The sequence below is a fragment of the Haemorhous mexicanus genome, chromosome 11 (genome assembly GCF_027477595.1).
Source record: "Haemorhous mexicanus isolate bHaeMex1 chromosome 11, bHaeMex1.pri, whole genome shotgun sequence".
NCBI classification, from domain to species: Eukaryota; Metazoa; Chordata; class Aves; order Passeriformes; family Fringillidae; genus Haemorhous; species Haemorhous mexicanus.
This window is the reverse complement of record NC_082351.1, coordinates 12697065-12708945: the sequence shown is the minus strand read 5'-3', so window position 1 is coordinate 12708945 and position 11881 is coordinate 12697065. Positions and strand designations below refer to the sequence as shown.

Here is an 11881-nt window from a genome sequence, read left to right as displayed (position 1 = left end):
GAGGGAGGCTTCCAGCTGCCCCCAAGTGTGACATCTTCAGGCAGAGCTGGTGCTGGAAATGAGCCCATCAAGTCCAGCAGTGACTGGAAGGATGATGGGCTGGTTTCCATCAGCAGCTCAGCACAAAACTGTGCAGCTAGCACCCCTGGTCCTCATAGGGGGATTGACTGCATGTGCAAGTGTGTGCAAGCACCTTCAGCCAAGAACATACCTGAAAGACTCACCACTGACCAGGCAAGGTCCCAAAATACAGGTTTTTGGAAGGAAGAGGCATTTTTGGAAGAGGAACAGAGAACTGGAATTGGGCAAGGCAAAGACTCACAAATTTGTGCTGTGGCTGGTTGGACATCTGGTGCTGCCTCCTCTGGTGCTATGGCTGCTAAATGGCATGAGAAAAAGTTTTTAAAAACCCCTTGAAGGTGTTGGTGTTTTGTTGGCAGGCTCAGTATTAGTCTGATCCAATGTCCTGGAACAGAAAAGGGTTTCCAAGGCAAGGTGTGTTGGGGTTCACTTACAGAACTTACAGAATGGGTTGTGTCTCTGTTACTTACTGTAACACAACCCATTCCAGGGGTGGTTTGGGCACACCTGGTAGGTTTCTTGCTATTGCAGGAATGCAGGACTTTGCTAATGCAGATTGACCTGCTCTCTTACCACCAGACCTTTATGATCTTGGTTTTGTTTTTTATTTAATCTCAGATAGTTAGCTCACAGAAAGTGCTGCGAGGTGCTCTGTGGTCTGCAGTGCACAGGAAGAAATGGAAGAGGATCTGCAGGTCCTCCTGGACTCAACACTTTCTGGGTGAGCTGGGTCCCTTCCCAGTCTGTGTTCCCGTATTCCTTCCAGCAGGTTTGGGTACGTGCAGCTGCCAGAGCAGCCCCAGGAAATCCCTGCTACTGCAAGCAGCATTAGACACATTCTAACGCAGGGATGGAAAAAGGAAGAACTTGCTCTTAGGTGCTGCTTTAGATACCAACACAGGAGAGGGAACTACTGACCCAAGGCAAGAAATGTCTAAGATATATATATACCCTTGCATACCTTTGTCTCAGATCAGAAAACATTGATGTGCATAAATAAATATCCCATTAGAGACAAGACTGAAGCAAAGTTTTAGCCCTAGGAAGCTGAAAAGGTTGAGGAGCTGGGAATTCAACTCTGGTCCAGATTTCCGAACATGTTATTTGGCTCAAAGAAAATTTCAGTTTCCAATCCAAAACATGCAGTTTGATTTGTTGTTGTTGATTTTGTTTGTTTGTTTGTTTTTTGTTTTTTTATCTTGGACTTCCTCTGAGGCAGAATACGATAAACTCAAGAAGCCATCTCTCACGAATATGGTGTCCACAGGAGAAGTATTGGTAGAAATATTGACTCATGTTTGCTCTGACCAGATTAATCTTTCTGTACCAAGCCCCTTAAATATTTGCAGTTCTCAGAGTCCCAATGCTTGCAGGACTGTTGATGGCTTCCAAACTGTGGAGGAGCAGCAGACACAGTTTGTCCCTGCTCCCTTTGCCACTGGCCTCCCTCCATGCACCCAGCGTGCAGTTAAGCTTCCGCTTGCTACCCCAGGGCTCTCATTTTCTCACTGGGAGAGGGGCTTAACAGCCTTTAACATTATAAATACAGTTTTTGTCTGTTTTTCCATGCTGGACATGGCATCAATTGCTAAGGATGGTGATTTAAGCTACATTTGTCTTTACAAGAGAAAAAGGCTTGAATAAGGGGTGGCAGCATTCTGGCTAATTTAACCTATTCATTAATGCTCAGAGTCCTTTACTAGCAACACTACCTCACAGTCTCCTTCAAAGCACAGGAGTCTGTTATTCCCATTTTACAGAAGAGGAAACAGATGCAAAGACCTGCCCAAACACAGGCAGCAATTGCAATCTGGATTAAAGTGAAAATGTCCCTGAAAACTAGTTCCAGTCTCCAGGGAGACATCACTGGGCAGGCAAAGCTGGGAAACTCAAGGAGATGTAGCGTGGGACCAAAAACAAGAGGTGTGTTAGATTTTAAATGCTTAAGGTGACCTGGCCAAGCAAGAAACAAGGCTCAGCAGTGCATGTCTGCCCAGGGGAGGGCGGAAATGTGGGGAGTGTGTTCTGTAGCTCAGGGGAGGACAAGAACAGCATGCTGGCAGGCTGTGCAAGAAATGCATTGTGAACTGGCTCTTGCAGCTGTGAGCAAGACAATAAGGATGGTAAAGCATCATCTAAGTCTTCACATCCAGCTTTGCACAAAGAGGGAGCTAAACTCAGCCCCCTGGAATCTGTTGGCTCATGTTTTGAATTTAGCTCTTTGTGTTTGAATGACTCCAGGCAGAGAGGGAATATAGATTGTCCCAGACTGAGAGCCAAATTCACCTTTTCCCTGCTCAGTTTCAGCCCCTGAGCTATGCAGTACTTCCATCAGGGTCTCTGGTCATCATTTGCAGGGCATTCTCAAGAAAGCCCTAATTTTCTTTTACAGTTGGAGGAATGATGTTTTCTTCCTTCTTCTGTTTTTTTTTTTTCTATGATATTCTCTCTTCTCTAGACTCTCCATGTCCCACTGACCCCTGCCAACCTTCTCACCCGTGTATAAAAACCTTTTTTCAATGGATATCCATCTTCTCTTACACCAAAAGTAGGAAGGATATTCTTCACTTAGTGTTAGGGTTGTGTATGAGAGTCATACAAGACTTTATTCATCCAGCTGGTAGACTTTAACACGGGCATCTCAAGGAGTGGGAAGGGAACCTATAGCTTGTTATAGGGCTCTCTTACGTGTCCACAAAGCAGCTTGTCTCCTATTGCTGTATTAATCAACCTGGTCTCTTTGGCAAACCAGCAAGGTTGCTTTCACATGCACCTGTGGTACATATTTACTGAATAATCAGTATCTAGCACTTCATTCAGGCTTTGTGGACTCACACTCTTTAGTTTAGCATAACTGTATCTTTACCTGTGAAATATTTTTTTCCAACCATTGAGAAGTCTGCATCAGTTGTGTCATGAACTCAGCATTTATTGATACTGCTTGTAGTAGATCCCGTCAGTTGAGCTGTGAGAGCACGTCCCACAGCTTGCGGTCAATTCTCGTGCTGGTGACATTAAATATTCAGGTAGTCTCTCCCGTTGATTATTACAGACTTCAGCTGGCCATCTTCTTCCACTTCTTTTGTCTCCTGCCCATCCTCAAAGATTTTCCGGGTGGTGATAGTCTTGCCATTGATCACTTCAGTAGTGGTTATCACTGTTCTGACACCATATGGCCCAGATGTGTTTTCAGCAAAGAAGGAGGTGGGGTGCCCGCTGGCACAGAATGAATTCCGCTGCACAAACGGCTCCCTGGGCCTTCCTCCTCTTCCACTTGAGCTCTGCCAGTTCTCAGCATTGATTCTGATGTCAAAAGGGTTCAAGAAAATACAAGTAAATGGATACATGCCTCCAAAGAACTCGTCTTCATGCGAGAATCCATGATGGGAATCAAAGAAGCTGTTGTAACTCGCTGAAGCTCTCTCTCTGCGAGCTCTGCTCTCCTCAATAGACTTGTCATAGAATAATCGCTTCTGAGGGTCGGACAAAGTCTCGTATGCTTCAACGATTTCTTTGAATTTCTTCTCAGCTTCCTCCTTGTTTTTGGGATTCTTATCAGGATGCCATTTTAGTGCCAGTTTGTGGTAGGATTTCTTAATAGCATCCTGTGAGGCATTTTTTTGCAGTCCAAGGACCTTGTAGTAATCTACCATCTCAGAGGAAACCTGGGCTTGTTTGGAAGATGCCTGGTTTTCTCTCTCCCACCAAGGCTGATCAGCATGCAGAGGGTAGAGAGATGTTCCATGAGCTGCTCTGCCCTGCTGCAGTGCAAGGACACCAAGAGCTGCTTGACCACAGACATTCTTTTCAAAGCTGTTGCTCACAAACCATGAGATTGTGACCTCAGAGAGGGTTCAGCCAATCCTGGCTCTGTTGTCCTGGCCACATTCCAGGGTGAGTTGGTTGTCACTGGCCTTCTGTTCGTAAATGTAGATCATGCACATGATGTTGTAGCTGCTGGATGTAACTGTGCTGACACAGCTGTGATGTAGGACTGCCACAGAACCATAAAATGGTTTGGGTGGGAAGTGATCTTTTTTAAAGGCCATCTAATCCCTGTCCCCTGCCATGGGCAGGGACTACTTCCACTAGAATTGGTTGCCTAATGCCCCAACCAAACTGGCCTTGAACTCTTCTAGGGATGGGGCATCCACAGCTTCCCTGGGCAATGTCTTTCATTGTTTTACCACCCTTATGACTTTGTCAGATTACTTTTTGCCTGAACCCACCCTGCAGTGGGATTCTCAGATACGCAGTGTGGATTTGTGTGCAATCCAGGGAAATGTGCTACAGTCAGGTCATATTATAGGCACATAATTCCCTGTGGCAGCAGCTATAGGGAAGCTGCAGTTTGGCTGCCCATAGTTCAGAAACAGTGTGGACAAATCAGAGAAAGCCCAGGGAAAGACCATAGAATGTGACTAAGGGACTGGAAAATATGCTCTGGAGTGAGAGACTTGGGGAAAGAGGAAGTTCAATGTCTACATCATAGTCAGCAAGAACCTGCATGGGAACAGAAATTCAGTGCCACAGGGATCTTCAATCTCCCATGCAAAGCTGTTGGAAGGCATCATTAGCCAAATTTAGATTCAAAATACACTGCACATCCTTTTTTATGAAGGTAGTGAATCACTGGGAATTCCCCATGTGGCCATTTTTAAACCCTGAATGGGAATTTTTCCTAAAATCAAGATTAGATGGACATCATAATCTTTTCTGAAATTATATACAAGCCTAACCCTTTCAGAAGAGCCTTATTTTCATGTTGGTAGTAAATTAAATTCCCAGAATTACCAATCTTAGCCTCTTTTCTATGTGCCTTTTTGGACACCTGTCCCAAGGTGTGTATGCATGTACAACAGGGATGGCCCAGGAACTTGACACAGGCAATCAAATCTAGGGTTATCCTGCATCTGTTTTTATTTCTTGGATTTGCCATTCTGGTGGGAAATACAATATCCTCAGAGGGAAATATTGCATGAAGAAGGTCTCCAAGGAAGTGCCAATAATGAGAATTCATCTGTCTGTAACACAGTGTCATAAACACCTACTAATAGCAGCATATGTTGCAGATCACTGCCCTCTTTTCCATTATCCCACACTTTGGGAAGAAGTCAAGAGCCAGCCAGACCAAAGAGCATGTGCACAGCGTATGAGCTGGCTGCTGTCCTAACACACAACTGGGGTGGGGGGCTCTGAAAGCAAGGGGCAGTCATGTCATCCTGGAGACAGAAATGTCACAGAAGGAGGAAAGCAATTGAGCTGGCACATGCTGGGAAAGGTATTTGTACTGCTGGTGTTCTCACTGGTCAGTGATGGGGCAGTAGCACAGAGGTGCTTGCCAGACTTGGGCAGTAAAAGTTGCTGCAGGGCAGTGTATGTCTGGGGGCTGGAGGAGCTCGTGCTCCTGTGGGCTCACCCCACTGGAGAGATCTCAGCTTTTGCCTCCTTCAGCACAGAAGTCTTCTTAATTACAGGGCGGTTGTGCCACGTGAATTATTTTTCTGCTGGATGTTGTTTGTTCTGTAGAAATGGCAAAATAATCGGGGCCCAACAGCAAGCTTTGCATTCCCAAAGGACCCTGAAGGGTCTTCTACACTGAGGGAGAGCTAAGACTTGATCGCTCACTCAGACTGTAGTCTTATGCTTGAAATCTTCACAAAAGGGACTAGATTTTTAAGGACTGTACATTGCACTTGAGGGTGATCCAAGCTTACCACCCACAAGTCCCCAAAAGGTGCCAGCAGCCCCTAGCCACTGCCAGCACAGTCCTTTTGCAGATGCTTGGCAGAAATTTCAAGAAGGATTGCTGTTCCTACTCTATTACCCAGAAGGGAAAATGGGACATCAGAAAAGTCTGTTGGAGAGGGTCCCAGGCCTGTTATCAACTTTGGGGAGTGGGGCTGTGCAGGGAAGGGAGGTGGCTGCCTTTTGCTGTGTCTTTGCAAAGCGTCTCTTCCCCTACTTGCTTTTGATGCTGTGAGCCCATCTCAGACTGGCTGGCGCAGTGGGTTATCTGTCTTGGATTTAGTGCATCCTACCCAGCTGAAAAGTAGGGAGTGTTTTTCTCCTGTCATCCCCAAACGGAGGATGCTCACTGCCTGTCTGTCTGCTGCCTGCAGCAGGCGTCAGTGATTAGCAGCCATTCAAGACAGGCCACTGCTGTGAGCCAAAAGGTTTGCAAGGAAAAAAGAAAGGGTCAAGGAGAGGCAGGGAGAAAGGGAAATGAGACATGCACACATCAAGTAACTAGGCCCAAACTGGCCTGGCAGCCCCATCCCTAGAAACCAAGGCTTTGAAATGAGAAATGTTTTTCGTATCTTAAATCTCAAGTACAAACAATAAAAGCCCGCCCAGACTGTGTTCTTTGAAGAGAAAGTACGAGTGACCTGAACAGTGGTTATCAGCAGCGTCATTAAGATAAACCCTTAACATGATTTAAAGCATCCGAAACTGAAGGCAGCACTTTCAGATACTAACAAAATGGTCTGACATTGGGGATGAAAATCAATAGTAATCTGATGTCACTAAAAATACTCAAAAGTGTCCCATGGCTGATGGAGGTGAGATTAGTGTAAATATTTGTATTCTAATCAGTGGCACGCGAGGGCTGGAGGCAGCCTTTCTGTCTATTTAATTAATGGAGTGGCTTTTTAAAAGGATCCTAATCATATGTGATTGTATCTGCTTATCAACATTTTTGCTAATTAGATGATATGGAGGCAGTCACTCTGCTAATTCCCTCATCCAAACAGCATATCCTGCACAGATAAAGTACAGTCTCTTTTTAATAAGAAACAATCATGAGACAGACTAACCTTAATGGTGCTTATTATCCGAGGATCTTTGGGATTTTCTTTCCTACCCGCCCCCTCCTTCCTTTTCCTTCATTCTTCAGTATGCCAGATGGATATGGATGTAGCAGTCCCTGTCCCCCTGGTTCCCCGCTCCAGGCACTGCCACGTCCAGTCTTCTCTTCCCTCTCAGCCAGATATTGGGTCTGTAAGGGCAGGGATTGCCAGCCAGGTCAGGATGAGGAGCAAAACAGAAGGCACCATGCAGCAAAATGTCCCAAACTTTTTGTCACCCAGGTGACAGGTGATCCCAACCATGCAGCCCCAATCCCTGATCTTGCTCTTGGAACCCCAGCGAGCCCTGGTCCCGAAAGGAATGAGTGCCTCCAAGTTGTGAAAAAAAACCTTTCTATTATTATTTTGATTAGAGTAATATTAGGAAAAGTTTCTTCAAGGAAAGGACTGTCAAGAATTGGATCAGGCTGCCCATCAACCGGCAGTGGTTGAGTCACCATCCCCCAAGGTATTTAAAAGCCATCTGGTTGTGGTGGGTTAGTGGTGGGATTGGCAGCACTGGGTTAACGGTTGGACTTGGTGATTTTAAAGGTCTTTTCCAACCTAAAGAATAATTATTATTGTTGTCATTGTGGTCTTTTCTGTTTTAAAAGCATCTGAGAGCAGAGGAGGTCTACACAAGGGATTTCTCGTCTGCCCTGTTGATTCTGTGACAAGGCTGGGGTCCTTTTATCTAAACCAACCCAAGTGAGAGACATTTGTTCCAAGTCCTTTGACTATCCAAACAAACACGAGTGGAGCTTTGCTTCACTGGTCAAACTGTCATTAGATGCCTCCCTGCAGGTCAGCCCCGTTGGGAGTGACGCTGTGCTCGGCCTTGGAGCGACATTCCTGGGGCTGATGGTGGGATGGGCACACTGGGCCCTCCTCCCACTGAGGCAAACAGAGGAACCTGCCTGACTTCAGAACAAGACTGAAAAATAAATAGAAAATTTGCCCTGAAGATGTCTCCTGACCTCTCAAAATATAAACGCAACACCTAGGTAAGGAGAACCCATTCTGAATGTGTGTACCTCCCTCCCAAGAGCAGCTGGGTGGAGCAGAGGAGAAGGGGAGGTGCCTGGTGCTTATTTTCAGGAGGTCTGGAGTTTGCCTGCTGTTTTTGCAGCTGTGATTGTTGAGCAGAAAAGGCTTAAACTACATGAGTTCCCCACTCTGTACAGGAGGGAGAATCAGCATGTCCTGAGCATTGATCCCATGTGTTGGGCTCAGCACAGAGGCTGGATGTGGGATGGGGTGGCTCTGGGGAGTGCTGACTGGAAGAGACCCCCCAGAGGCTGAGACACAGAGCTGGGTCTGTTTCCAGCTTTTTTGGGACTCCTGCTGGGGCTTAAGACTAAACCAAGGTTCAGGCAAGAAGACAACCATCTCTCTGAGTGGTAGTGGGGAAAGGCAGGAACCTCAAAAAAACATTATTTTTTGAGGTATGAAGACAAAGAGACCTGGCCCTACTTAGTAGTGTCAAGAATGAGCCTGACATGTTTTATATGTTAGATCATGCCCCATATACAGGGCTGGACCTTGCTTCAGTCTTGGAAAGCCCAAATGCTATTGTAACTGATGTCCATGGACTCTGACCCCAGCAGAGCTCAGAGCACTTTGGTTTCACTGACTGGATCATCTCCACATGTCATTGGCAGTATCCTCTCCAGACATGGCTATGCTGAAGTTGTACTCAGCAACACAGTTGGCCAGTCCTTCTACCACTCCTCTTTGGCATAGTCTCTGGCCCTAAATCCTCTCCATGTAACTCCCAGGAACTAATCCAATATTGACCACTTTCCCAGAGGGGTTTCCTGCTGCTTGTTCCATGACTGAGAGCTACAACTTGAAAAAAGGAGGGGCTTCTGGGGCAAGGATTGCATTGCAAGCCGTTGAGTCCTGGGGCTTAATGAGGTACTGCTTATCAGCAAAGCATGCTTATCTAGAGCCTGCCAGTGTACCTGCTCCAGCCCCATCATGAGTGAACATGTTTTACCACCCAGTTGCAGGGAGCTGGGAGCACGGTCAGATGGCACAGTTCAGCTGATGTGTGGTAACTCGTGAAGCCACAGCAACTTTATCACTTCACAACATCCATACATAGCCACAGCCTTGAATCTTTGCAGGGAAAGAAAGGATGATGAGTTACTGTTCTGGGATTTTCTCCCTGTTTCCAGTCAGTGGGAAGTGGTATGTGGAGCATTCATTTAATAAACCAGAGGGGAAAAGCTGTAGATCAGCTTCTCATTATTTCAGTGCTGGCTCACGCCATCGCTTGGGTTTGTGCCTGACAGTTCAGTGTGTTATTTGAGGCCACTCAAGCATTCTGCAGAAATGATGCCACCCTCCTCTGAAAGCGTGAGGTTCATCCAACCTTCCAAGCAGAGAAGGTCTGACTCCATTAGTGGGTTTATCGGTGCCTATTTCATCTCAGTTTGAGGCCTGTTAATGAAGAAGGTGCTCACTTTGAAGACTAGTCCCTGTTGAGAGCCAGCTCTCCTGGAGATGTTTTACTGATGTGGACCTCTGAAGCAAAGCAATTCTGTACAGGAAAAAAAATGCACCTGTGGTGCTGGTTTGCAGGGCAAGGGGGGAGTCCTCAGTGGTACAAAACTTAGGTGAGGGTCCTGGTGATGTGCACACAGACATGCAGGAGGGATGGTAAGTGTTTGTGCCTCCATATTTTATAATGTGTTATACCTACACCCAGCAAGGGGTACCTGGGCAAGACAGGTAGCAGGTGAGGGACTGACCAATCACTTTAATGGGAATGGGGAACTGGGTAAGAACACTGAAGCCATCAGGAAGTGTGTTCGGGTCCTGCCCATGGGCACTTTGTACATAGGGCTGACGGGAACAGTGAAATTTCCACACTGCCTCAGCAAAGGTTTAGTCTGAGTTTATTGCTGAGATTAAAAGACTGGAGAGCACAAATTGTAAGTGTGATGACTTAAGAGCTCATAAATTCAGTATACAGTCCCATTCCAGAGAGCCTGCATGCGGTGCAGCCGCACTGCCTTGGGCTCACGAGTTTGCCCGTGCTCCCATTGCTCAAACCCATGCCCTGCAGGGAGCCCTTCTGCCCTGCCTGGCTCCCAAAACATTGCATATGTGTGTGTGTGTACAGATGCTTGGAAACAAACACCCACTGGCCAGGGATGCTGTCCTGCCTGCGCACAATGGGAGTTGCTGCTTATGTACAGACGTGGACACCCTGCTGCTGCTTCAGCCTAGAAACCAGCACTAGTGCTGGAGCTGTATTGGCAGGCACTGCAGTGAGGGAACCAGTGCAGGTCCTTGAAGATGAGCTCCTGGGAGGAGAGACAGCCCCCCCCTCACTGAGGAGCCATTTGCTTGCATTTACCTGCTATCCAAGTGTCCTTGCTTGGTGCTTGCAGGGGAGCTCCATGCTCTCACCCATGTCCTTGTGTGTGGGCAGCAGGAGTTGCATGGGCACCTTGGTCCCACATGTGGAATCAGTCAAAGCAACATCACTTCTTGAGTAGAGAATGCCAGAGTGGGAATGATAGAGCTTTCAGAGAGATAGACAATGCATAAGTCCCTCTGCCACTTATCCCCCATGTGTCCCCTACCCTGGGGCTGAGTGACCCCTGTGAGCACAGAGCTTGAGGAGAGCTTTTTGGAGCAGTGCTTAGCGTGTCAAGCTGATTCTGAGGTGAGTTGTGATTAGGTTTGTACAACTGGGGTGCAGCTGTCACTTAGCTGGTCCAGGACAAAGTTCCTTGATAAATTGCTTAAGTGTTGTGAGCACCTTTGGCATTATGTGCTTCCCCCCTTTTTCTAGGAAGATGGAGAGCTGGAAGCCAGCCTGCTTCTAGGATTCACCCAACCTATGCCAAAGCTTTTGGTCTGGGAGCCCTAATGTGGGGATGTAACACCCAGTGCCAGCCTGCTGTCCTGCAGAGGGCAGAGCTTGTGACATAGCTTGAGCAAGGAGAGCTGGGGACGAATCCTGGGAGAACACCAGAAGATACGATGGGATGTTTTTCTTCCCAGCCAAGCGGACCAAGGCCTCAGCACACAGTAAGTGTGAAGGGGATGGGAGTGGCAGTTGGTTCCCTGTCCTTGCACAGGTGTCCAGGGGTCAGTTCTTGGGGAAGGCTGTGCTTTGCCTCTCTCGAGGTAAGCCTCAGACTGCTTTTTGAGAAACAGTGCCCTGCAGCCCCCTGTGCACAGGCCCCAGCCCCAATGGCATCTGTGGGGCAGCACTGAGGCTCCTCTGAGTACCAGGGTTCACTTTCAGGATCCAGCACAGGGGCCAACAGCAGCACCTGCAGTAATGCACATCAGCCTTTCAGCAAAGATAAGTCCTCGAGTTCCTGACATGTTTCTCTGAATGCTGTTTCTCCCCAACAGCGTTGTTGGATGTTTCCCATCTCCCAGGGTCCAGGCCCAGAGCACACAGTTTTGGCAGTGTTTTGTCCCAGAGATGGTTCTGCTCTGTGGGGACAGCCATAGGTGCTGAGGGTGGTGTTTGGAATACCTGGTGTTTGCTTATTTATCAGACCTTCTTTTACTGAATGAGGAACAGAAAAGGAAGAGATTTGGTGGGGTTTTTTTTAATAAGTTTTAATTATTGTAAAACTCACTTTCCTGCTCCTTTGCTTTTGCAGTAGATGTAGCACTCTTGCCACAAGAGTGTGTGCAAATGTCGGGCTGTGGGTGCCTGTGTGCATGGCTGGGCAGATGAGGCTCAGGGTGCAAACCCAGAGGCAGAGGTCCTGTCTGAGCAGACTCAGGAACACGCTGTGTATATTGGCCAAACCATGCTGCCTTTTCCTAACCCGGCTGAGCTCTATTTGGCAGTTTTGTGGTCTGGCAAAAGTGTCTTCCCTTCTTCCACCCAGACCCTTGAAAACTTTGGAAATTCACCTGAAATATTTGCCATTCCTCAGCACCCCGTATGTGTGACCCACCAGAACTGTCCT

The 11881-nt window shown here is 47.3% G+C and overlaps 1 protein-coding gene across 1 annotated transcript; it reads right to left on the bottom strand.

Moving 5' to 3' along the window:
• Nucleotides 1-3095: 3095 nt before the first annotated feature.
• DNAJB8 (DnaJ heat shock protein family (Hsp40) member B8) lies at nt 3096-3734 on the bottom strand. The gene has a single exon (XM_059856945.1). The coding sequence runs from the start codon at nt 3732-3734 to the stop codon at nt 3096-3098; it is 639 nt and encodes a 212-aa protein (XP_059712928.1).
• Nucleotides 3735-11881: the final 8147 nt, after the last annotated feature.

Coding starts and splice junctions, on each gene's coding strand:
- DNAJB8 (XM_059856945.1), bottom strand. CDS start 3,734: ATGGTAGATTACTACAAGGTCCTTGGACTGCAAAAAAATGCCTCACAG.